Source organism: Cavia porcellus, unplaced genomic scaffold, assembly GCF_034190915.1.
Source record: "Cavia porcellus strain 051 isolate PalLab524CR breed Dunkin Hartley unplaced genomic scaffold, mCavPor4.1 scaffold_32, whole genome shotgun sequence".
Lineage (NCBI taxonomy): Eukaryota > Metazoa > Chordata > Mammalia > Rodentia > Caviidae > Cavia > Cavia porcellus.
Window position 1 is genome coordinate 39078860 of NW_026947515.1, and position 27196 is coordinate 39106055.

Genomic DNA, 27196 nt, shown 5'->3' on the forward strand with positions numbered 1-27196 from the left:
TTCTGCTAAGTAAATAGCAGCCATGAGCTCCAGTTCAGACGCAGAGATGGCTATTTTTGGGGAAGCTGCCCCCTACCTTCGAAAATCAGAGAAGGAGCGGATTGAGGCCCAAAACAAGCCTTTCGATGCTAAAACGTCTGTCTTCGTGGCGGAGCCCAAGGAGTCCTACGTGAAGAGCACCATACAAAGCAAGGAAGGGGGCAGAGTAACCGTAAAGACAGAAGGTGGAACAGTAAGTAGAAACATCAGGAGCAACGTGCCCCTCTTATTTTTCTGTTTCCTCAATTCAATATGCAGCCTTACGTGCTGGACATCGCTAAGCCTAGGGCCAAAACAAAGACTGTTGCGTTTAGCTGGAAGAGATCAGGTCTGGCAAGCGAAGAATTCACAGCTGTAACCTCCCATCCCCGCCTCCCAGCTTCCCAGAGGACTTAGCCCGTTCCCTTCTCTGCCTCACCATTTCCTTTGAGTTTTCCTCCTCCTCTCCTGTTCCCCATGCAGATCTCCACGCTTGAGAAAAATAAAACTAAACTCCTAGCCAAAGAACTTTTGGCTGGGAGGCTGAAGCAGGAGAATTGAAAGTTTGAACCCAGCTCAGGAAAATTAGTAAGACCTTGTCCTAAAATACAAAATAATAAGGCCTGTGATGTGGCTTAGTGTGAAGGCCCTGGGTTCAATCCCCGGGACACAGATATATATGATTAATTGGTTCATTGCTTAAGTAACGTATTAATATCTCTATTATTTTTCTAAAAAGTTTTTAAGAACGAACAGCAAGGAAAAGTAAAAATACTTAATCCAGCAAAGTAAAAGGATGTACACGGATAAATAAATCTCAATAAGAAAAACACAATAGGGAAAAAATCTTTTGGAAAAGCTAAATAATGTTTCACTGAACATGTGCTGCAGTTATCTCTCTGATATTTTGATTTCATTTCCTTTGCATATGTATAAGGAATAAGATAGCTGGAACCTGGCGAAAGGGTAGAGAAAGGGGAGTTGGGGTTGATAATTGCACCCCATGTATGGGAACATCCCACTGAGCCAGTCCATTAATATGTGCAAGTCATGTGTGGTGGGAGGGCAACATCCTAGTTTATCACTGAGAACAGATTTTCTTTTCTAATTCAGATAAATACATTTTATAATTGTAAAGGACACTAAGACAATGAAATGTATACACAAATACTTTTTAAATCAAAATAAGGAAGCAAACATAAATCCTACCTCAGACCACTAATTCAAACTGGTCTTCTGCTTACCCACCAGACTCTCACTGTCAGGGAAGATCAAGTTTTCCCCATGAACCCTCCGAAATATGACAAGATCGAAGACATGGCCATGATGACCCATCTGCATGAGCCTGGAGTCCTGTACAACCTCAAAGAGCGTTATGCAGCCTGGATGATCTACGTGAGTGACCTTTAAAATGGGTTTTGCCCATTTATTGCTCTGAAAAGAAGCAAGAAGAATACGTTGAATGTTTGATTCTTCCAGACCTACTCGGGCCTCTTCTGCGTCACCGTCAACCCCTACAAGTGGCTGCCGGTGTACAACCCGGAGGTGGTGACAGCCTACAGAGGCAAGAAGCGCCAGGAGGCCCCGCCCCACATCTTCTCCATCTCGGACAACGCCTACCAGTTCATGCTTACAGGTGAGTGGGTGAAGAAGCATCTATTTACCGAAATGAGTAATTAGAATCCTTGATGAACAGACTTCTTCTGAGCCTTACGATAATGACACATTGCAGCCTCAGAGAGCTGTATTTATAGGACCTTCACAGCCCTGATGCCTCTGCTCAGCCGTGATCTCTCTTGAACTCACTGTCTTGCTAATGCAGAAGCAAACGCCTAGCCAAAGCAAGTAGCAGACCTCTGTACCCATACTTACTGCTTCTCATATATTCTCTTAACTTTCTGATCTCTACACTCAAAAAGTTCAAATAGAATTATATAAAATATCCACATTCATAGCAATCAAGAAACAGAGCTCTCAGCCACAGCTCAGGACCACCGCTACAGGACACAGAGAACATTTATCTTTATTTTCAAACGATACTGCTAATACTGCCCAACTTAGGAATGTTCTTTCAGGAGGAACAATTTTCCTTCCAAAGATTTGGTAGCATTTTTCTGTGTAAACACTTCAGTTTCTAAAACTTGTACCAAAACCTCTGATTCCTGTCTTATCAAACTGTAAACATTCAGCTTCAGTATACATTATAAGCCCAAAGACAGGATTAAAAATTTTTATCCTAATACATCAAATGTATCACCTTTGGAAATATTCTAAAATCTCTAGTTTCCTACAGCTTTTTGCATGGAATTTTGAAACTGAAGTCTCCCCCTGCCTATATCTGTTAAGTACACTGCACTTGCTACTAATTTATCTTTTGTGGGGGACATGAAACAGAAATCTCCTATTACAAACTGGCCAGGAGTTCTACACGGACTGTACACCAGTATACTGTCCTCTGGGTGGCTACAGAATCAACCAAAATTTATCCAAATGCCAGCTCACGTCAGAGGTTTTAATACTGAGCAGCTGTGTTTACACAGCTCGGTACAACCTCCCACAACTGATGCCCCTGCCTTTGGGGCTGCTCCAAATTCAAGGTCATTCATGGCTCCCAAACATGATTTTCAGACAAAATCATGCATAGCCATGGCATGACCTGATTAGAGAGACTTTAGTACTGCCAAAAGAGACCAGAACCGGGTCTTTCGATTTCTTCGCCCACTAGATTCAGTATGATCTTTCATGATTTTGTGTATAGTAGAGAAAAACAATCTGAATATGATTCAGAACTATCTATTTCCCTGAGTTGAATATTAAATATCTCTAAAGTCTGTACCTACGTCCAAGTACTATCAAGATTTATATCTATTTCCGCTGAAAACTATTTTTAAATTTAATTCTCTAAAATCTATTACTATAAAATTAGAGCTTTAACAAATTAGCAAACAGATATAAATAAAAAAAATCAACCACATAGGCATTATTATTTAGAAATAAATACTAAAAGGAAACTAAAAGAGAATAACAGAAACTTTTACAATTCATTCATTTGCAATTTACCAGTTATCATTTACTGTGTTCAGCAAAGTAACGACTTCAAAAACTGAAAAGAAAAGGAAAATACATAAAGCAAAAAGACCTAAGTATCTTTGACCTTAACTAGCTATATAATTAATACTAGAAGTTACATATTTCTCTGTAAGTCTCAGCTGCCTTATCTGTTAAGTGGAAAAGTTAGTCTAAGCAATTTCTAAGGTCTCTTAGAATCTTAAAATTCTGTGATTCATTTTAAAGTATTTAACAAAAAATTACATGATACCTGAGGTTCTCTTTAAAATTAACCCTCAGAGACTGGGATGGGGCGGATCTGACATAAAATTGTCTAGATGTCAGTAATTACCGTGTCTATAAAATGGACATCTGGGGACACATTACTGTCTGCCTTTCTGTGTATATTAAACATTTTTCATGAAAATTTTTAAAGATTAGGAGAATATGCATGTTACACCCATTAGGGTGGCTACTATATAAAAGAAATAGTAATTGTTGGCAAGGATGCGGAGAAATTAGGACCTTGTGTTGTTGGTGAGAACATACCGCAGTGTAGTTGATGTGGAACACACTCAAGTGGTTCCCCAGCCAGTTAAAAATATAATCACAGTATGACTCCACAGTCCACGTCTGGTACAGAACCCAACGAACTGAAGAAGGTCTCAGAGAGATATTTCTCCACTTGTTGTAGTCATAGCAACATTACTTACAGTAGCTAAAATGTGGAAGCAATCCAAAGAAGATGCATCAACAGAAGAACAGATAAGTGAATGCAATACCTTCATACAGTGGAACACTGCCTTGGAAAACAAATTCTGACACATGCCACAACATGGACCAATCTTGAGGCTATTAAGTATTAACTAAAATAAGTCACAAATAAGACAAATGGGCCCATTTACTCAGGGTGGTCAAACACATAGAGATACAAAGTTGTCAGGTACCAGGGAATTGCCATGGAAAAGATAAGGTTTCAGTTTTTGCAAAATGAGACGAACTCACGAGATAGAGGTGGTGATGATTGTACAACATTATGAATGAGCTTAATACCGCTGTGCTGTGCACTGAGAAATGGATACTATGCTAACCTTTTTGTTATGTGTATTTTACCATAATAAAAAATGATCACAAACAAATAGATGGTTCTTTGCCTTTCAGTGTCACAAATTCCACTGACAGGAGGCAACTGGTAGCTAAACACAAACACAAAACCATATGCAACATCTTCAAACAGTTAAAGAGAAGAAGACACACTGTGTCAGCTAAACTGGCTCCATTATCTTCCTATTTGATGTGTATTTTTTAACCAATGATCTTGTTTTTTTCATAGATCGTGAGAACCAGTCCATCCTGATCACGTAGGTGATTTTTTTTTTCTTCGCTGTTTTGTAATGACTGTCTTAGGCGTGGGCAAAATGGGCTATAGTTTTGATCTCTTCTGATTTTGGTTTGATAGCGGAGAATCTGGGGCAGGGAAGACTGTGAACACGAAACGTGTCATCCAGTACTTTGCAACAATTGCAGTTACTGGGGACAAGAAGAAGGAGGAACCCGGCAAGATGCAGGTGGGTCTGCGGCTGGAGCGAGGCCCAGGACTCTGCTGGGGTCTCAGAAGTCTGGGTCCTGTGCGAGCACTGCTCTTTCCTCTGCAGGGGACCCTTGAAGATCAGATCATCAGTGCCAACCCCCTCCTGGAGGCCTTTGGCAACGCCAAGACCGTGAGGAATGACAACTCCTCCCGCTTCGTGAGTCTCTTGCTCACACAAGGATCTCAGTCCTCGTGTGCTAGAATAGCCCACTCTGAATTATGTTGCAGCTCTCTGTGTGTTTCAGCTTTTTAATACTAAATTATTTTTATCTTTCAAGGGTAAATTCATTAGAATCCATTTTGGTACTACAGGAAAGCTGGCATCTGCTGACATCGAAACTTGTGAGTAACAGGACCACTGAAAATCAAAACGGAACCAGTGGTTTTGATTGCAGGGGCATGTTTGCAACATTTGCTGTGCATGAAGGTTTTTAAGCAGTGGTCTTCTGGTAGTTTTGCCTTGGTATTAATGCCAGGCTCAGCCATACCCCGCCATGTGTTACCCTTATCTCTCTCAGATTGATGGCCCTATACATCCTTGAAGCATTCCACCAGGGCTACCTATGAGTCCCTATGAATTACCTGTGGGTTTACAAGAGATGATCAAAATATACCTTTGTGATTTGCTCTGGTAGATGTGTCCAAAGTAGCCCCTCACAACAGAGTGAATACGAAGTAATATAAGGAAGGAAAAGATATTAGAGGCCAACTAAGACTAAGTCATAGGTTCTCTTTATGGAACCTGACTTGCCCCAGAGCAGGGGTCCTGCAGTGGCTGCTCTTAGACAGTGAGAAGCCCAGGGAATTGCTGTGTGCGTCTGCCATTCTGCAGCATGGTTGATCAAGCTGAAACCTCAGTGGAGCCTGATGTGCTGTCCGCAATTCCGATCACTGAGGCTTGTTTAATATGCCAGAAAAATTGATATTTTTTCTAGTTCATTTTCTTTCTCTCTTTCTAGATCTTCTAGAAAAATCTAGAGTCACTTTCCAACTAAAGGCGGAAAGAAGCTACCATATTTTTTATCAGATCACTTCCAATAAGAAACCAGATCTAATTGGTAAGAATTTAAATCCATAGATGGAAGTTAATATTTTATTAACAATTTGTAATGAAAAATGTATGCCCTAAATTCTATGTATGCAGAAATGCTTCTGATCACCACCAACCCCTATGACTATGCCTTCATCAGCCAAGGCGAGATCACAGTCCCCAGTATTGATGACCAGGAAGAGCTGATGGCCACTGATGTAAGCCTATCTATCTATCTGTCTGTCTGTCTATCTTTTGCACACACTATCTCTCTCTCCTGCACAAACACACATGCATGCACATGCAAGCACAGTTTTAAAGAAATCCACTGTGCATGAGAATAATAGCAAACCACTACACTCTAGGTGTGACTGCCTTGGTCTGTACCATAAATAAGTAGGCAATGCCTTTTGCACTAGCCTGTGTCCTCTCATCTTCCCCGGTAGAGTGCCATCGACATCCTGGGCTTCTCTGCCGAGGAGAAAGTATCCATCTATAAGCTCACGGGGGCCGTGATGCATTATGGGAACATGAAATTCAAGCAAAAACAGCGTGAGGAGCAGGCAGAGCCAGATGGCACGGAAGGTAACAAGCCAATCTCCATCTAGTTCGAATCAGAAAATACAGAAAAAAATGTTTTTTAGCCCTTTGCTACACATGCATCTCCTCTGTGGCTGGCGGGCACATTTATACACGCTGGTGCTCTCCTCCCCACTCCCCTCCTCCATTGTCCCCAGCCAAGATGTGATCCAGTGGATCCCTGCGGCCACACCCACACATGCCACCCAAAACCTAGGGCCAGATACCAGTAGGTGGAATGAGATGGGACAGTACCCCCACTCGACCACAGTCCGTCTGTGGATCAGATAACCAAATATTGATGCCAGCTAGGAAAACCCAGGGCCTGGCAAAACACAGAGCTAGGGAAAGGTTGCTCCTGGAAATGTCTGTATGTGCGTGTGTTTTTTATATATAAACCTGTCAGAAATATAGGTACAAGTAAGACAAGAAAGAATTTGACAAATAAAAAACCTTGTACTTAGGAAGGGCATGGTGTGCACCTGTAATCCCAGTACTTGTGAGGTTGAGGCAGGAGGATTGCCATGAGTTTCAGGCTGTGACTTTGAGCCTGGGCTACATAGGGAGTTCAAGTCTGAACTACAGAGAGAGAGCCTGTCTCAAAAAAAAAAAAAAAAAAAAAAAAAAAAAAAAAAAAGGAAGAAAAAGACAATGTTTACTTTATATAAGGAAAAAAATGCAATATATGTGACCTAGCATGGAAAGTTAGTTATCCACTTCTGAAAGCCTCTCCTGACCGCCTCAGTCTGACATTCTTTCTTTCCTAAACTTTTCAGAAGTTACTTTTGAAACAGATACAGCATTTACTCAGTAAATTTTAATCTCCACATTTCCATATAAAGAAATGTATCCCTCCTAAGGATTTGAGACAGACAAAACTAAGACAAGGACCTAAATAACAAATACATGTTCTCATATACATGGAGCCTCATTTGACCTTTAATAGAACATTTTAGAGCCTTTTATTTAAATAAAGCAAACTGATTGGAGGAAAAGAGGGTAGATTGGTTTAAAGAAGATATGCATCATTAAACAACATTTTAAAATTTGTGTGTCTGCAGTTGCAGACAAGGCTGCGTATCTCCAGAGTCTGAACTCTGCTGACCTGCTCAAGGCCCTCTGCTACCCCAGGGTCAAGGTCGGCAATGAGTATGTCACCAAAGGCCAGACTGTGCAGCAGGTGAGCACGCGGCTTTGATGGGTTACACGAGCATCCCAGTCTTTGTGACATCGGGGTCCTTAATACACTGTATCTGTGAAGGTGTACAACGCAGTGGGCGCGCTGGCCAAGGCCGTCTATGAGAAGATGTTCCTGTGGATGGTCACCCGCATCAACCAGCAGCTGGACACCAAGCAGCCCCGGCAGTACTTCATCGGGGTCTTGGACATCGCTGGCTTTGAGATCTTTGATGTGAGTTACCTTCCTATTGATAAAAAATGCAAGAGAGAGGAACATGTGGTCCTGATATACTAGATATTCTTTAACACCCATAGGATCCATATCATTTTAATACTGCACCTAGAACACGTCTTCCATCCAAAATATCTAAGACATAATAGAGAATAATCATGATAATATTTTAGTTATTGAGCAGTCAATGTATTTCAGGCTCTATGCTACAGACTTCAAAAGATTATCTCGTTTAATCTTCAAAACAATCCAAGAGGAATGTTTAATATTAATCTCCGTTACATACAAAGAAACTTCAAAGCAGAGAAATCAAAACATTAGCGAGTCATTTCATAAGCATGTAAGACAAGCCAAGATAGGAGCCTACAGCTACAGTGTTTGGGCCATTCAGGAGGAGAGAGGACCCGAAGGTAGGCACTGAAGCATATATAACAGTCTGTCTTCTTCCAAGTTCCACTTAGACAAACAATTTCACCTCTAGAATACCGGATTTTTCATGAATAAAATGAGAAAATAAAGTATTACAAAGACTCAGATTTTCAGTTGCTATAGCACATGGGGTCCATATTTTCATAGAATGGACAAGGAGCGTCCACCAGTGTTTGAAATGAATAGAAATTAACCTGTTCATTTCTCTTTATCCATCACCATTAAGGTAAGATTTCCTTAATAATGTGAGAGCAGATTTGAAAAGGTGAACTTTATTTTGAATTGGAGGAGGGAGGTAAAAGAAAATAGGATTCCCAATAAATTATTGTCCCTTTCGCCTTTAGACCCAAAGTGTAACACACTAACTGTGCTTATATTTTACCCACTTTTGCCCATGAGATCTAAGAGATGAAAGCAGATGGATTCTGCAAGACTGGTGTAATTCAGAGCCCTAAAGAATACCCAGATTTTATGAAAAAGCTTCACACCTATAGTGATTATATTTTCTTGGGAATTTTGAAGGCAGAACAATAAATTTTAAATCGGATCTTACTACTCTGTTCCAAATTTTAGCCTATAAAAGAAAATTTACAGCAATAAAACCTATTTAATGTAGGGAATCTCTATTGTTTTGAGTAGTTCAACAGCCTGGAGCAGCTGTGCATCAACTTCACCAACGAGAAGCTGCAACAGTTTTTCAACCACCACATGTTCGTGCTGGAGCAGGAGGAGTACAAGAAGGAGGGCATCGAGTGGGAGTTCATTGACTTCGGCATGGACCTGGCCGCCTGCATCGAGCTCATCGAGAAGGTTTGTTTGATTTCCAGGGAAAGGTCAGGCTGTAAAGATGATTAGTACAGATGCTTTCGCAATTCTAGAAAGTATCACTGTACATCTCAAATAATTTGACATCTAAAGAGATTGGGAAGCTACTATTAGAAATCACTCCTCTTTATAATTTTTACATGAAAAGGACTAGAAAGTGGTTGGCTTTACTTTATTCTAACTATTGTTATTTTAATATTGACTCAAACCCAACATTGCCAGGTGTGGTGGCACATGCCTGTAATTCCAGCACTCGAGAGGCTGAGGCAAGAGGATCACCCTGAGTTTGAGGCTAGTCTGGGCTACAATGTGAGATCAAGGCCAGCCCAAAATACAGAGTGAGACCCTGTCTTTTAAAAAAAAAAATCAGAAAACCAAACCCAACATTAAAGCAACACTGAAAACTAAGACAATCTGCCTCACTAGCTCTAATCTATCTATCTTTTTACCCAAGATAGATTGAATGGAAATATTTTTCCAAATAAAAATTAATGCACTGACAATATAGCTTTATGGAAGCTCATCTGGTAGAATCAAGGAGTCAAGTATTTCATGCTGCTTTGTAATTTATTTTTAAGAAGATGAAATATAGAAAATCTTTAAATAAGGATTGTTACTTATATTGTCCATTATCGTACACAGAAAAACTTTAATAAAAATTTATTCATTTAATAGGAAAAAGAGCATAATTATTCAAAACACTTTAACAAATGAGCCTCAGATATTGTGCTAACCTTTGAAGTCAATATCCAGCCACTCTCTTAATTGAAAATAATGTTACAGAAGGAATGATGAGAGTCACTCTAAGGATAACAGAGAGACTTTTTGAGCTGTGGGTCTCATTTACCGTACGTGTGTGTTTAACTGGGGACGCTCAGAATGCAATGGAATAACAGCCACATCTGTATCCTTGGAGAGAAGTGAAGTTGATATCAAATATCTACTTTCCCAAATCCAGCCTCTGGGCATCTTCTCCATCCTGGAGGAGGAGTGCATGTTCCCCAAGGCCACAGACACCTCCTTCAAGAACAAGCTGTACGACCAGCACCTGGGCAAGTCTGCCAACTTCCAGAAGCCCAAGCCCGCCAAAGGCAAGGCCGAGGCCCACTTCTCCCTGGTGCACTACGCTGGCACCGTGGACTACAACATTGCCGGCTGGCTGGACAAGAACAAGGACCCCCTGAATGAGACCGTGGTTGGATTATACCAGAAGTCAGCAATGAAGACGCTGGCCGGTCTGTTTTCCACTTACGCTAGTGCCGAAGCAGGTATTTTCTGTGTCTTGAATCTGAATTGAACCTGTGCCCGCAGAACTGTACATTCCAGCTGCAGGGATGTTACTCTGATTAATTGGTTTTCTTTTTATCTCAGATGGCAGTGCAAAAAAAGGTGCCAAGAAGAAGGGCTCTTCTTTCCAGACCGTGTCAGCCCTTTTCAGGGTAAAGTATGGACTTAAATTGAAAAATCTGTCTGGTTTCTATAAATTATGGTAACTATAGCATTTACAATAAATTAGGAGGGAATGGAATGTCAACAGGAATCCCTCAAATACTCCCATAGTGAATTCAGACTATTCTAAGCCAGCAGTATTTCTTACCATGATTATCTGATGTCCTCAGGGAAGCCAAAATGTCCTTAGGAAATTCTTACTATGTAATGAGGCTGGTTTTAAGGAAGCATGGCTAAACTTCACAACTGCCCCCTGGTAATTCTCTCATTCATCCAATGTTGCTCTTTGAAAGTATTTCTGAATTCTTTGTTAAGAATGAGTCTGAGAGACATTCTTTAGAACATCACTCCACCAAAAACATCTTTGTCTTCTGAGGATGATTTTTCTTTTTAGTAACAGAAAATCCTGTCTAGCCAAGCCTAGTGATTAAGTAAATGATTAAGGTAAAAAAAAAATCTCATGAGTTCAAAAGAATAATTATTTTACTACAAAACAATGTGATTTTCTTATTTGAAATGGGTTCTCCGAAAGACAAGTGTATAAGATGTCTAGTTTACTGAGTGGTTTACGAGAACTTGTGTGGTTAAGTCTTATTCTTTTCAAAACTAAAATGCAGATATAACATAAGATCCATGACCTAAAAAGAAATCACTCTTGTTTTTATTTTTATCTCCACTAACTTGCATTATTTCACCAAGTAGATCAGTTTCATTAATTTATCCTTGTGTAGGTCTCCAGTAATAAAAGTTCACATTATTCATTTTTATTTCCTAATGGTTAACTCAGACATGAAAAGCATCTGCCTTCATAAAGACTATACCTAAGGCGTACTGAGAAATATTGACAAGTAAGTTTCCTGTGGCCCAAAGAAACATACTCTGCCATAATCAGTCACTCTGTTTCTGAAACGACCTCTTCCATCTGCTTCAGCCTGTAGATCCCCAAGATTATTTAGTCTCACAATTTTAGGCTCTTCAAAACAAACAAAATCAAGAGGATGCAGGTCCCAGGGAATAATAAACCCGAGCAAGAAAATGCAAAAACTGAGATCATTGTTAACCCAGGTTATCACTGTAAATTGCTAGCTACTGTGACAATTGTTAGCACTGAAAGAGGTGAAAGAGACCTTAGAAATGATCTCAACTGTTTTCAGATGAAATCCAAGAAAACAAAGGGGATTTGATAGTCAGGTGGTTCATTAGTGGCAGATCAAAGCCACGGTCTTTGGTCTTCGAGCTCCAAGATCAGAACACTTCTGGTGTATCAAGGCTACTTGCTTTGCAGTCTGTTTAGAAGATAGAACAGGGGTGTTATAAATGACCACTCTGGAGCTGTGTGTTTCTTCACAGCACTTTGGTCTTTCAGTTATTCAGCAAGGCTGAATCCTGAGACCTTCAAAGCACAGAGCAATAGAAGCATCATATGCCTACCTAGTTAGGAGAGTGGTTCAGTTCATTCCATCTGATTACCAAAAAAAAGCAATATGAAACAGAACTCGCTTATCAAGTCTTTTTTATCTGGCTTTTTAGGAAAATTTAAACAAATTAATGACCAACCTGAGGAGCACACATCCCCACTTTGTACGCTGTATCATTCCCAATGAAACCAAAACTCCTGGTAAGACACAGAGTGCGGGGTATTGAAGGGGCACAGGCTTGCAAATACAGTGCCCCAGAGTTAAATTCTCTTGTCTGTTTGCAGGCGCCATGGAGCACGAACTGGTCCTGCACCAGCTGCGGTGTAACGGTGTGCTGGAAGGCATCCGCATCTGCAGGAAAGGGTTTCCGAGCAGAATCCTGTATGGGGATTTTAAACAAAGGTCAGTTCCCTGTTGTATTTCACTAAATGCTATAAATATTTCACCAGATTAATTGTTGTTCTCTGCTCATTATGTTTGATGTATCCTACCTAATATATATTATAAAATTAAGAAGTTGAGTGATACAGTTGTACGGTAAAAGGATGGATTACTAATAGCTTAGAAAAATAATGTGCAGGAGAAATACAAAAATATATATTGCTTTGATCTTAATGATCAGTTGGATTATCTACTTGTACTTTTCCTCCCAAATTTTTGTTGGTGTTTCTTTTCGGTGTCACTTGCGTATGTGATCGCATCTTCCTGACCATTTTTCTTTGCTTGGCTGAGCAGATACAAGGTTTTAAATGCCAGTGCTATTCCAGAGGGACAATTCATTGACAGCAAGAAGGCGTCTGAGAAACTTCTGGCCTCTATCGATATTGACCACACTCAGTACAAATTTGGACATACCAAGGTACAGCCGTACTTACTTCCACGGAATCCAACTGCCTTCCGCCATTTCTTTGTCTCCTGCAGCATCAGGATGGTTTGTGACTTTCTCTTGCTCTAGGTGTTCTTCAAAGCCGGCCTTCTGGGTCTTCTGGAAGAAATGAGAGATGAAAAACTGGCTCAGATCATAACGAGAACGCAAGCTGTCTGTCGAGGATTCCTAATGAGGGTGGAATATCAGAAAATGCTACAGAGGAGGTAATCGCTGTATGGAATACCAGGATTATAATGTCCCTTGGTTATCAATCAGCTTTTTCATTCATAGATTCCTTCATTTTGTGGCTGATGTGTGCCTTTCACCCCTAGAACATATCAGCCCTCCTTTACCCGTCTTAGTGGGAATGTCTCCAAAATTTCTCTCCTGCCTCTAAGTTCTCCTTTTCCATCTAGGTCACCCATAGACGTAGGAACAGTGCAGGAAGCATTCCTCTCCCCATGGTAGCCCATGGAAAATCCAAGTTGCCCCATTGATTGTCAAGGTCACTCAAGGTCAATCAAGGTCACATCCATCATTTTCAGCCACATAGTCTTTTCCAGGCAGGCTACACAATTGGCTGCTTATCTCTTATTCCCATGTTTGCACAAATCCTGTCCCCGCCTCCAAATGTATCTATTCAAAACTTCGGTTTTGTCTTCCTGTAATTACCCTAACCAGGCTTATCGACAGCACTATTGGACTTGCTTCCTTCACACACATTTCACATTCACTTTTCTCAGCTTTAGGTCTGCGTTACAAGTGCAACCAAGACTTTTCCGTGGGTCTCTGTTATGATTTGTGTCATCATATCTGTCCTCCCAGACTTACAGTTCTTGAAAACAGGACCTCTAGACAGAATTCCCATTTTTACAAGTTTGGAGAGACATAAACATTGCTACAAAACTTTGCTACTCTGTTGCTGTAGTTGGCAGAAAGTCTCTTTCATTAATATTTTTAAATTGCTCTAAGTGAAACCAATTTAGAATACAAATCATGCTAGATTCCCTATAAATATTGATGACGTAATGGAACAGATAAGACAGAAGCACTGGAAAGAATTTGGAAAAGTCAGTATGTTACTGAAAGAAGCTTAGAGAAGAATAACTAATTCAGTAGTGACCAAAAAAAAAAAAAAAAGAGTTTAAAGAACAAGACGAAAAATCACATGCTCAGTGTTAGATGAAGCCATTCAAGAAGCAACTTGTATCGTTTCATAGTTCATGTCCATGTGGCAACAGCCAAGCAGCCAATCACCTTACGCTACCACAGCCGCTCCCAAATCCCTACGATCATAATGTATCCAGTGATCTTAAAGTGGTATGTGCTGTTGGTACATTCAGAGTGCACCCCCTCCAAATTCTCCTTCTGTGCTAGTCTGACAGGGACCACACACACCCAACAGCCGACTATGAATAATACATTAGTAAAACACTTACACTAAGAACAACTCTGAGCAAGAGTGTGAGAGTGCCCACGTGTGTATACATGCATGTAAATAGTTCTAGATCCCACATAAAAATTTCACGCATCACAAACCATAAAGTGGGGATACTCATTAAAAGGACTAGGAGAGCCAGGGGTATAGCTCAGTGGCATAGCCCCAGCCTGGCAAACACAAGGTTGTGAGTTCAATTCCTGGTACCAAAAAAAATAAAGAAATAAATAAAAAGGAACAGGAGCTTGTGTGTAGTAAATAACAGAATTCTCTTCCACGGATCAATCCAAACTAGTGTTTCTGTATCATTTCAGAGAAGTGCTTTTCTGCATCCAGTACAATGTCCGAGCCTTCATGAACGTGAAGCACTGGCCCTGGATGAAACTCTTCTTCAAGATCAAGCCCCTGCTGAAGAGTGCGGAGACGGAGAAGGAGATGGCCACCATGAAAGCAGAGTTCCAGAAAACCAAAGACGAGCTGGCCAAGTCAGAGGCAAAAAGGAAGGAGTTGGAGGAAAAAATGGTGACTCTCTTGAAAGAAAAAAATGACCTGCAGCTGCAGGTCCAAGCCGTGAGTGCTCCAATTTCTGAATGCACCATGTGACTACATCTTTTCTGGAATACACATAAGCGAACGTCTAGGCAGCCATTCTTGAAAAAAAAATGCTCAAGGATTTTTAGTAGTCCATTTACCTTTCACTATTCTGTGAGGGAGGAAAAGCACGATTACTTCCACATTACAGAGAGAAAAGAAAAAACTGATGAATTTATTCAGTGACATCACAACATTTAATTGCCAAGAAAGAAGCAGTTGAAAGCCAAGTCCTCAAATCTCAATCAGATATTTTACCTGAAAAGCTACATCTTTTCAGTCTTAAAAATATAGACCTGTTGCTAAATGTGAAGTCTCGGAATTTTCTTTAGTTTCAAGAAGACAATTTTATTTCTTTATTTCTTTTCCTTAATCCCCAGGATTTAACTCAGTAAGCATTTGCATTTACTTGAACTGAACCAATAATATGGAAAATACTGCAAAATTGCCTCCCTGATCCTGAGTCTAAGAGGGAGCTGTCATCAGTGTGGAGAGTAAATTAGGGATCAGTACTCAGGCTAAGTGTACTTACTCTTTTCCTGGGCCAGAAAGCCCAACCACATTATAAAGAAACCTGTGAAAAGAACAGTTTCCCTCAAATTTTATTTTCAACTTTTCCTTCTGAAAATGTCACTTACAAAAAGGTTATATGTTTCCAAAGCGTAAGACCACGGGCTCTTCACTGAGCCTCTTCAAAGTGTATCAGAGTGGACAGTGTCTCTATTAAACATGAAGATCTAAAGAACACTGGGAAGTTCCCAAGTTTGCTATTATTCATTGAAACATTTTTTAAAACTTAAAATATGAACCAAACACACACTAGGAAGTTAAAAAAAAGCCCGAGGGCAGAATAATTTAATAAGTTAATGGCTAAACTGATTTCCATTTGAGCCCTTTAATCATTTATAAAAACTTCATGAAGCTATACGATTTCTTAGAATTATATGTTTATACGACAAAACTCGGTTTGAGGCTAATAGGTAATTATTTAAATGCAAATGGAAATTTTGAATGTCTACAGCATTATTTGCATCACTGAGAAGGTCTAAGTGGATTTAATGCTGCACAGATATGTAAGCAATTTTGCTTTTCTTTTTTAAATCTAGCAATTAGCCAGGCGTGGTGGTGCATACCTGTAATCCCAGCACTGGGAGGCTGAGGCAGGAGGATCACTGTCAGTTCAAGGCCAGTCTGGGCTACATAGTGAACTCAAGACCAGCCTGAACTACGCAGAGAGACCTTACCTCAAAATAAATAAATCTACCTTGCAATTAGTTCTTTGAAAAGGGAAAGGAATGGTTAAAATCAAAAATAAGCAACATCAGTAAATCAAAATCTTTGTGGGCTGGGGGTTTAGCTCAGTGACATAAGCACCTGCCTGGCAAGTGCAAGGTCATGAGTTCAATCCCCCCTGTAAAAAAAACCCTTGAGTATTATACCTGAAAAGCTCAGCAATCATTTATTCCAACCTCCCTATCTTTGTGAAAATATTGAGAGTGAGATTATTAAAGCAATTTGCCCCTGGTCGTATGTGCGGGAGTAACACGGCCAGAAGAATCCAGATTTCTTTTCCCTGATTAAAGTCTTTCCACCCAGACACACATCATTTTTCAGTCAGCCATTGATTATTCCAGTCCAATCATTCTGCAGACCACTTTGCTTCCAGACGAATAGCCTCATGTCTAATTAGCTAAATTTCTCCAGGGCGTCTAATAATTTCAATTAAAATTGAATCCATATTCATATTGAAAAATTCAACAACATTTAACAAAATGCTTCTTTTTTGGTGCAACTTAAAAAGTTCTAAAATAAATAAGACTTTCTCTGAATATCTTTTTTTACGGTTCTGAGAATTGAAATTAGGATGTTAGCACTGATGTACACCCCAACCTTTTGAACTAGGTTATAACTTTTTTTGGTACTGGGAATCAAACTCAGGACCTTGTGCTTGCCAGGCAGATAGTTATGCCACTGAGCTATGTCTCTGGCCCTGGGTTATAATTTTTGAGACAAGTTGTTGCCAAATTGTCCATCCTGGGCTTGAATTTACCCTCCTCCTACCTCAACCTCCAAAAGTGCTATAATTACAGGTATGTGCCATAATACACAGCTCTAAATAGCTTGATAAATCTCTCTGCAGGAAGCGGATAGCTTGGCTGATGCAGAGGAAAGATGTGAACAACTCATTAAAAACAAAATCCAGCTTGAGGCCAAGATCAAGGAGGTGACCGAGAGAGCGGAGGACGAGGAGGAGATCAACGCGGAGCTGACGGCCAAGAAGAGGAAGCTGGAGGACGAGTGCTCAGAGCTGAAGAAAGACATAGACGACCTGGAGCTGACGCTGGCCAAGGTGGAGAAGGAGAAGCACGCCACGGAGAACAAGGTAGGGAGCGTGTTCTGACACACCATGGAGGGGTCTGCCGCCCAGCACAGCTGCTTCACACCGGACGTGATCTCCTTCACCTGGGCAGGTGAAAAACCTCACGGAGGAGATGGCAGGCCTGGATGAAACCATCGCTAAGCTGACCAAGGAGAAGAAAGCCCTCCAGGAGGCCCACCAGCAGACCCTGGATGACCTGCAGGCAGAGGAGGACAAAGTCAACACTCTGGCCAAGGCTAAAGCCAAGCTTGAACAGCAAGTGGATGATGTTAGCCCCTTTTTAGTATCTTTTAGAAGTATTTTTAAAAATGTACTTTCCCTGGGTGTGGTGGTGCATGCCTGTAATCTCAGTCTCCAGGAGGCTGAGGCAGGAGGGTCACTGTGAGGCTATATGCAAGTTCAAGGCCAGCCTATGCTACACAGAGAGACTCTCTCAAAAAACTCAATCAATAAATAAGCAAAATATACTTTCAATTTTTAATATACTAACTTTCCCACTAGCTTGAAGGATCTCTGGAGCAAGAAAAGAAACTTCGGATGGACCTAGAAAGAGCCAAGAGGAAACTGGAAGGTGACCTCAAATTGGCTCAAGAATCCACAATGGATGTAGAAAATGACAAACAGCAACTCGATGAGAAGCTTAAAAAGTATGTACTGCAGCAAACATTTCTACGTAATACCGTATTTGAATTCACCTGTCACCATCCGTGTCTTACCAATCTGTTTAAAGGAAAGAATTTGAAATCAGCGATTTGATAAGCAAAATTGAAGATGAGCAAGCAGTAGAAATTCAACTACAGAAGAAGATCAAAGAATTACAGGTAGGTCACCTCTAGGTTTCTGCCCATAAAAAGAAATCTAAAATTGACATGAGTTTATATTAATGCATTTGCTTCACTCCCAGGCCCGCATCGAGGAACTGGAAGAGGAAATCGAGGCAGAGAGAGCCTCTCGGGCCAAGGCAGAGAAGCAGCGCTCTGACCTCTCCCGGGAACTAGAGGAGATCAGCGAGAGGCTGGAGGAAGCCGGTGGGGCCACTTCTGCCCAGATTGAGATGAACAAGAAGCGGGAGGCCGAGTTCCAGAAACTGCGCAGGGACCTGGAGGAGGCGACCCTGCAGCATGAAGCCACGGCTGCCACCCTGAGGAAGAAGCACGCGGACAGTGTGGCCGAGCTGGGGGAGCAGATTGACAACCTGCAGCGCGTCAAGCAGAAGCTGGAGAAGGAGAAGAGCGAGCTGAAGATGGAGATTGACGACCTTAGCAGTAATGCAGAAACCCTCTCCAAAGCCAAGGTACCAATAGTGCCTCTAGACCATGGCAGGACCCCCCAAGGCTGATGCATTTCTCTCTGGTATTGAACATGATCTGAAGGCACTTTATATTTGACATTCCATTGCATTTCCCTTTAATGATTGCTCATTATAAGAGATTGCAAAATCGACTTTAAGCCAGTCAGTTTTCGTTGAGATACACAAACAATCTACACCGACAACCAGATACAAGTCTTCCTTGCACCCTAGCACGCTCCACAGAGTTGACGTCCTCTGTGTATGCTCATGCTTGATAAGAATTTATTCACTCAAATTATTTTAGGGGTTGAGGTCTAACCATTGCTGCTATAGTCGGTGTCTCGGTGTCACACTGTCAGTTGTCCCGCAGGGAAACCTTGAGAAGATGTGCCGCACGCTGGAAGATCAAGTGAGTGAGCTGAAGGCCAAGGAGGAGGAGCAGCAGCGGCTGATCAGTGAGCTGACGGCCCAGCGGGCGCGCCTGCAGACAGAGGCAGGTAAGGATGCGTCTCTGAGCCCCAGCATCAAAGCGATTCCAGGCTTCCAGGAGACAGCAGTGTGCCTTTTTGGGGGTACTAGGGATTGAACTCTAGTTTTATTGTATTCCTACTTTAGAGCATCAAATAAACTAGCAGTTTTATGAACAAGCCAAGAAGAGAAAAAAGACTAAGAAGTTTGTTGCACGCCTGCTGCAATTCTCTCTGTCAAATCTCCAGTTCTGCACAATATTTAGAAGCAGATAAAATGCATTTTATGTAGACACCTACATAACGATGAAAGTTTTAGGCTTATTGTTTCTCAATTTAAAAACTCCTTGGATCCTGTGTCCTTAGGTGAATATGCCCGACAGTTAGATGAGAGGGATGCCTTAGTTTCTCAGCTTTCAAGGAACAAGCAAGCATCCACCCAGCAGATCGAGGAGCTGAAACGCCAGCTTGAAGATGAAACAAAAGTGAGCTTTACCAAAAGTCTTGCCAACTCATCAAGTCTAAATATGCCCAGCTAGCTTCCTTGAGGTCCTGTAAATTAAATATCACTGAATCCGTGTAGTTGAGTCACTGAACTGCCACTTCCACAGGCCAAGAACGCCCTGGCGCACGCCCTGCAGTCCTCCCGCCACGACTGCGACCTGCTGCGGGAGCAGTACGAGGAGGAGCAGGAAGCCAAGGCCGAGCTGCAGAGGGCGCTGTCCAAGGCCAACAGTGAGGTCGCCCAGTGGAGGACCAAGTATGAGACGGACGCCATCCAGCGCACGGAGGAGCTGGAGGAGGCCAAGTACGTGCTCTGAAGTCTACAGGAGGATTAAAATAAGAGGTCTTTCTGCAGCCGCACTTAGCAACTCCCAGAAATGGCTGTGGTGGTGGCGATGATCATCAGGATGACAGCCCCATAAAAGGAGAAACTTTACTGAATGCAAACTCTGCATCTAGCCAGGCAAAGTGATCCCTGCCTATCATGCCAGCACTCTGGGAGACGGAGGCAGGAGTGTCACAAGTTGAAATGCAGCTTGGGCAACTTTGTAAATTAGTGAGACCCTGTCTCAGAACAAAAAAATTTCAGACGTGCTGGGATGTAGCTCACTGCAAAGACCATGCGTTCAGTCCCCAGGACTGCAAGAAAAAAAATAGTGTATGTACATCAGCTCATTGAGTTTGATAACAATGTTGGGTTGGTATACTTATTTTTATTATCATCATACAGATGAGGAAATTCAGGCTGATATACTTAATAAGTTGTGCAGCTGGGACTAGAACTGGACATTCTGTCTCCAGTGTCCACCTTCTTAAACATTGAGTAAACAAGACATGCCTCTTAAAATTCATAATTGGAACATAATATGTAAGATTGGTCTAAATAGGGTAAATCCTTAATCTTTGCAGGCATGGTAGCATATGTCTATAATTCCATCACTCAGGAAGCTGAGGCAGAATTGCCATGCGGTTGAGGCCAGTGTGGGCTACCTAGTGAGCTCAAGGCCAGCCTGAAATGTATAACAAGACCCTGTCTCAAAAAACAGAAACAAAATGCTTTAATCTTTATGTAGACCAAGATACCTTCAAGTAGACTTTCTTGGGTACCAAGGATTAAGTCTTTTCTATACCTTAGAAATGTAGATTTGGCATACCATTGGACATAAAGCAAGAATACAGATGATTCAAGCTAAAAACAAAACCCCCTTTGTTTTAGCTTTACAATTTGTCTTGCTTTATCTATCATTTTATTTCTCTGGGTAGACTGGCCAAGTATATATGATTAGAAGAAATTTCCTGTAGGGCAAAATACATACAAAGAACTGGAAAGTCTGAGAAAACAGATAAATATACTCAATATATTTTTTGACCAATAAAATGTCAAGTTAGCCTCAAAGTATTTGGGAGGATAAAAGGGATCTCAAACAATAAAATTGTCTCAGCTAATCATTGTCACGATGATCACCAATCAGAAGTCCTGAAAGGCCCAAATTACTGACACGGTAAAGGAGCTCTAGTGTTAGGACCACCAGCAGCCTCTAAGAGCTCAGTAACATAATTGTTCACCTTTCTGTCCAGTTTGTCACTCTGGGAAGCAGTTCTGGCTGCCACAATTTTGAAAATCACCTGAGTCCTGACAGTAAAGAACAGGACCGAGAGAACGGGCTATAGAGGTTGTTGCTTTGTGCCCGTGTAGTTATGACCAGGTCTTTCCAGGAAGAAGCTGGCGCAGCATCTGCAGGATGCAGAGGAGCACGTGGAAGCCGTGAACGCCAAATGCGCCTCCCTGGAGAAGACGAAACAGAGGCTGCAAAATGAGGTGGAGGACCTCATGATCGACGTGGAGAGAACCAACGCGGCCTGTGCAGCCCTGGACAAAAAGCAGAGGAACTTTGACAAGGTGGCCGTGCCAGCTTCCACTTCAGGATGTTGCATGTGGTGCTCCTCTTCCCCGGGCCAGCTAACAATGTCCTGTTTCGCAGATCCTATCAGAGTGGAAACAGAAATATGAGGAAACCCAGGCCGAACTTGAGGCTGCCCAGAAGGAGTCCCGTTCTCTCAGCACTGAGCTGTTCAAGGTGAAGAACGCTTATGAGGAGTCCTTGGATCAGCTTGAAACACTCAAGAGAGAAAACAAGAACTTGCAGCGTGAGTCTGTGACTTTGTGTGGCCTGCACACGCCTGCCCAGACTCTTCCAAGTTCCCATCAGTCTAACCAGGTCTGCTGTGTCTGTTGATCCGCAGAGGAGATTTCAGACCTTACGGAGCAGATTGCGGAGGGAGGAAAGCAAATTCATGAACTGGAGAAAATCAAAAAGCAAGTGGAACAGGAGAAATGTGACATTCAGGCTGCCTTAGAGGAAGCGGAGGTACGTTGTACTGTGCTGTGGGAAACATCAAATTACCATGAAAACACTCAGAATTGGTGATGGTGACCTGAGCTGGGCACACCATTATGGAGCTGGTGACAATCTGAATCCATAGGACCTGTAGGAAGGGCAACTTGGTAATCATGATCAAAAGCCTTCATAATGCAGATACCCTGACCCATCAGTTCTCAGAATTTACCACAACAAAATGGTCTTAAAAAGAGGCGAAGCTTTAAAATAAAGATGTTCAATCCAAGGACAAGAATTAGAAAATTTTGGAAAGCCATATGGTGGAATTGTATGCAGTCATTAAGTGTGATTAATATGGGAAAATAATTATGGTAAATAAAAATAAATACTTTAAAAATTCTTAAAAGCAAGACACAACATGCATACTCAACTTTGATTATATAAAAATATATAGGAAAGCAGATTGTAATAAAACGCCACATTAAAATAGTTATTTCTAAACAGGGACATACAAATAGTTTTTTCTCTGTTGTCATGAACTACCCCCACCTGCTACACTTAACAGGTACTATTTAATCAGAAAAATATAAAAATACAATTTAAAACTGCTAATTTCTACAGCAGCATATCACACAAAAACATTTTAATTTATAAAGCAGATTGAGAGTTAATGTTACTACACATAGATTTGTTTATATCAATTAGTATGAAAGTGAATATTTGCATATCACAAAGCACTTTCATTACAGAACTTCCCTGTACAATCTGTGGCTAAATAAACAAAAAATAATTTTGCTAGCAGATTCCTGGAGCTATGGTTACTTTGGCAAACTAGACGGGCAGATTAATAAATTTGACTCACAAGGAAAAAGACTGCCAACACTAAAGTTCTTTTATATTACTGATTAATTAATTATCTTAAGGCGTCTCTTGAACACGAAGAGGGCAAGATCCTGCGCATGCAGCTGGAGCTGAACCAAGTCAAGTCTGAAGTTGACAGTAAAATCTCTGAGAAGGATGAGGAAATCGAGCAGCTGAAGAGAAACCACATCCGAGCTGTGGAGACGATGCAGAGCACCCTGGACGCTGAGATCAGGAGCAGGAACGATGCTCTGAGAGTGAAGAAGAAGATGGAGGGGGACCTGAACGAGATGGAGATCCAGCTGAACCACGCCAACCGCCAGGCGGCAGAGAGCTTGCGGAACTACAGGAGCGCCCAGGGTGTCCTCAAGGTAGCCAGGCTTAGCTCTCAGAGGAGCCCTGCAAACCACTCCCCTTGTGCTGCTTTTGTTTTTTTAACAAACGACAGAGCTGCATACACAGACGCAGTTAAATGCACATAAAATATATGCTTTAAAAATCTGTACGTAGAGAAAAATAGGAGCCCAGAGATTAAGATGCAAGAGGATAGAAAGTCCATAGCCTTTGGCTTCGAACAGGACTGAGGTTGAGTCTAATTTTGCATCTTCCTGGCTGCTCAGTACTAGACAGTTATGTTACTTCTCAGGACTTCTGTTTCTTCTTCCACAAAGTAGATCAAACTTTTCCACCACAGAGTCACTGGAGGGATCAAATAAGAAAATAGTTGTGAAACACTGGGAGGAGCCTATAGAAAGTGCTTCATGAATGATACATATTAGTGATTTTCACATAAAATCCAAGTACTTAAAGGCAGAAATAGAACACGAACCCGCCTTCTGATAATTCTTACCCTAAGCAAGTGATATGACCGTTCTCAAATTCAAGGGGTGAGCGTGTCATTGGGCAATCCTGACACTGGTATGCTCTTCCAATTCGTCCACTGCAATGTGTTTATCCTCTTTAGAATGTCTCAAACCTTTACTATAACTCAACAGGACACCCAGCTGCACCTGGATGACGCTCTCCGGGGCCAGGAGGACCTGAAGGAGCAGCTGGCCATGGTGGAGCGCAGGTCAAACCTGCTGCAGGCTGAGATCGAGGAGCTGCGGGCCACCCTGGAGCAGACAGAGAGGAGCAGGAAAATCGTGGAGCAGGAGCTGCTGGATGCCAGTGAGCGTGTGCAGCTCCTCCACACCCAGGTGAGCCCAGTGCTGTCACACTGGAAGCAGGGCTCTGGGAATAATACGGGTGTACCTTACCTTTGTAATTACGTGTCCACAAACAAGGAGGGAGGATGGGCTCTAAAGGTCAGCCTCAGTTGTCTGTGGGTGATGGAATTACCAGTGATTCTGCTGTGTGCTCCTATTTATCATTTTTAGATTTTTCTATCAGAATGTTTTTTGGGTCTTTTTTTAAAATGTAAAAATGTTTGGCCCTTTAGATTATTTTCACAGTTGTGGAGTAGAATAAACTTGGTTAAATGTTCTTGTTAACTCCAAAGTCCGAAGATGTTCCCTGCATCATTTCTTTTCAGGGTAGTTCAGAGTTCAGTTTGTATGCACTGTCCCTGTGCCCTGCGGGACAGTTAGCATCCCTGGCTTGTTCAGGCGTTAAATGCTATCACAATTCTTGGTCATGGTACCATACACACACACACACAGAAGAAGGAGGAGGAAGAGAAGGAGGGGAAGAAAAGAAGAAGAGGAGAAGAAGAAGAAGAAGAAGAAGGAGGAGAAGGAGAAGGAGAAGGAGAAGGAGAAGGAGAAGAAAAAGAAAAAGATAATTGAAAGAACAAAAACTTAATGTCTACCAATATAAGTGCTCTTTATTAAACTCTAGAATCGTTATTGCAAATCAGGTGGACACTGGAGCATTAAAGTGTGACTGAGTTCCCAACCTGGCAGTGATTAGTATTTTACACTGAACACACACTGATTCTTTGGATGACCCAACAATAGAATCTTTTGAAAATCTTAAGTGGGCAAACCATAAGTCTTGTAACTTTTCGCCATTTTTAACAGAACACCAGCCTTATCAACACCAAGAAGAAACTGGAAAGTGATGTCTCACAGCTCCAGAGTGAAGTAGAAGAAGTGATTCAAGAATCACGCAATGCAGAAGAGAAGGCCAAAAAGGCCATCACCGATGTGAGCAGGATGAACATTTGCCTTCCTGACACCCCCGCGCCACCTGCTACCACCAGGCTTCATTATTTTCTTGATTTATTTGCTCCCCAGGCCGCCATGATGGCCGAGGAGCTGAAGAAGGAGCAGGACACCAGCGCCCACCTGGAGCGCATGAAGAAGAACCTGGAGCAGACGGTCAAGGACCTGCAGCACCGGCTGGACGAGGCCGAGCAGCTGGCGCTGAAGGGTGGCAAGAAGCAGATCCAGAAGCTGGAGGCCAGGGTGGGTGTCTCAGTCTCCAAGTCTGGGAGAGGAACCAGGTTACCCCCTTCCCCATCTCCTCTATGGACTCAGGGATACCCAGCAGCTCCTGGGGGCAGATCAATAGCCCCAAGACTGCGTATGGATCTTTCTTGATTGCAGGTACGTGAACTAGAAGGAGAGGTTGAAAATGAACAGAAACGCAATGCAGAGGCAGTTAAAGGGTTACGGAAACATGAGAGAAGAGTAAAAGAACTCACTTACCAGGTAACGGAAAGAACTTTCTAGAATATGCAGACTTCCTGCCCAAAGGGAAGTGGGTATTTCTGTGACACTCACAAATAGATATATAGTGACTCCCTACACATAAGGGGTAAAAGACACAGTTGCTTATCACACACTGATACTCAGGAAGATTAGAGAGACCTTTAGAAACACTTAGGGCTGGGGAGGAGGTCGGTGGGGGAGAATACAGTTAGTATGTGAGAGAGGCTGAGTTCAATCCCCAGTGAAAGGCAGGGACAGAGGAAGGAAAAGAGGAAAGAAGGGGAGAAAGAGGGCTAGCAAGGGGCTGGGGATTTAGCTCAGCGGCGTAAGTGCCTTCCTTGCAAGTGTGTGGTCGTGAGTTCGATCCCTGGTACCAGCAAAAACGAAAAAGACAAAAAAAAAAAAAAAAGTGTGGCTACCATTAGAACCACGAGGGGAGCCTCAGAGTTGGTAAAGCTCATCCCCAGTCCACCTGCTTTAGCACCAAGTGGTTTATTTTACCACCCATAGTAGACTTTTTTGGCGAGTTGGATGAACCTAATGTCTTTCCAAACTTTCAGACGGAGGAAGACCGTAAGAATGTTCTCAGGCTGCAGGACTTGGTGGATAAATTACAGGCCAAGGTGAAATCATACAAAAGACAAGCTGAAGAGGCTGTGAGTACCTTTAATACTTTAAGGAAAAAAAGCAAATTTCTGTCATGATAGAAAATGTGCTAAAAAGACATGCTAATGACAAAGAAGAAGACAAAGTCAAAATCACACAGGTTAGAGGAGCTTTTATTACAAATACGAATTTACACTCTTGTACCTCAATTATACAATAAGACGTCAAAAAGATCTACTTTTATTATGAAGACATTTGTAAGGGTTGGGGAAAAAGAAAGCTCCAAATAACCCACCTTAACAGCTAGCTGCAAGGAATACAGTAGAAACTGTAACACCAGGATAAATACCCTTCTTTCACATAAGCAAAATTAGGTTTTCCCAAAACCACACATCAATCCTGTATCCCAGCTGATTCATCTACTCATGACCACTGTCCTGAGCAGGGCTTTCCTCCCCGGGTCTGTTGTAACTGCTCTCGGAACCTGTTGAAAGGGCTGGCCATGTAGCTCAGTGATAGAGTGTATGCTTACCATATTGACGCCCTAGGTTCATTCCCCAGCACAGAAAAGAAAAGGTTTGGGAGATTCAACATCTCCATTTTTCCTGTCCACCTCCCAATGTTCTAGATACATGTGGTGTCACGGAGACAAGAAAGAAGGAAAAAAAAAGGAGAAATGGAAAGCCACCAATGGTGATGAGTCAAACCAACACCAAGAGAGGCGCTCTGCTTTCCTGTACCCCTTTTTCTCTTCTCTGTACAGAGAAACAAAATATATAGCAAAACAATATTTAGTGGATTTTCACGAAGTTATAGATTGAGTTCACATTTCCTAATAGCTCTATGAGGGCTTCTTTTTTCTTTCCACCCAGGACATGCATCATGAGTGGATGTGTGGCACATCCACTCTTGAGTTGGAGGACATCCCCTCCGACTCAAAACTCTGTCCTCTTTTATCCTTCCAAGCCAATTTTGTAATTGAATTTACAAATTCTGTTTAGATCGGAAGTCTGTTACAACAAACAGAACATGAGGATAAAAAGATCTGACTGGAGGAAATAGTCCGGCATGGTAGGCATTGCAAAGAGAACCACAGAGTCTAACTCTTGCGTCTGTATTTCTCCTCCTAGGAGGAACAAGCCAATACTAATCTAGCGAAATTCCGCAAGCTCCAACACGAGCTGGAAGAGGCCGAGGAACGGGCTGACATCGCTGAATCTCAGGTCAACAAACTTCGAGTGAAGAGCCGCGAGGTTCACACAAAAATCAATTCCGAGTAAACTCACATGCCCAAGGCTACCAAGTGTCTGAAGGAACGCACAAAATGTGCTGGTTTTGGTCACTTGCTTTATTGTGTTTATTTTTCTCTTAGTGTCCAATAAATAAAAACTACAATAAA

At 41.9% G+C, this 27196-nt stretch overlaps 1 protein-coding gene across 1 annotated transcript; it reads left to right on the top strand.

The window, feature by feature from the left end:
• Myh8 (myosin heavy chain 8) lies at nt 1-27196 on the top strand. The gene is made up of 38 exons (XM_003466218.4): nt 1-232; nt 1270-1413; nt 1498-1654; nt 4400-4427; nt 4526-4634; nt 4722-4814; nt 4936-4999; nt 5617-5715; nt 5802-5905; nt 6134-6272; nt 7328-7446; nt 7528-7677; nt 8746-8916; nt 9890-10199; nt 10303-10370; nt 11911-11998; nt 12083-12200; nt 12534-12657; nt 12754-12890; nt 14419-14674; nt 16836-17078; nt 17167-17343; nt 17577-17722; nt 17806-17896; nt 17980-18369; nt 18737-18863; nt 19200-19318; nt 19445-19641; nt 21054-21237; nt 21320-21485; nt 21582-21706; nt 22600-22908; nt 23533-23736; nt 24559-24684; nt 24775-24945; nt 25087-25191; nt 25752-25847; nt 26928-27196. The coding sequence occupies exons 1-38, from the start codon at nt 23-25 to the stop codon at nt 27075-27077; spliced, it is 5814 nt and encodes a 1937-aa protein (XP_003466266.2). The 5' UTR covers nt 1-22; the 3' UTR covers nt 27078-27196.

What these genes read in the sequence shown, in the direction of transcription:
- Myh8 (XM_003466218.4), top strand. Translation starts at nt 23, where the DNA reads ATGAGCTCCAGTTCAGACGCAGAGATGGCTATTTTTGGGGAAGCTGCC. An exon ending in AGAAAACAAGAACTTGCAGC is followed by an intron (nt 21,486 to 21,581) that starts GTGAGTCTGTGA and finishes GTTGATCCGCAG; the next exon opens with AGGAGATTTCAGACCTTACG. An exon ending in CTGCCTTAGAGGAAGCGGAG is followed by an intron (nt 21,707 to 22,599) that starts GTACGTTGTACT and finishes AATTATCTTAAG; the next exon opens with GCGTCTCTTGAACACGAAGA.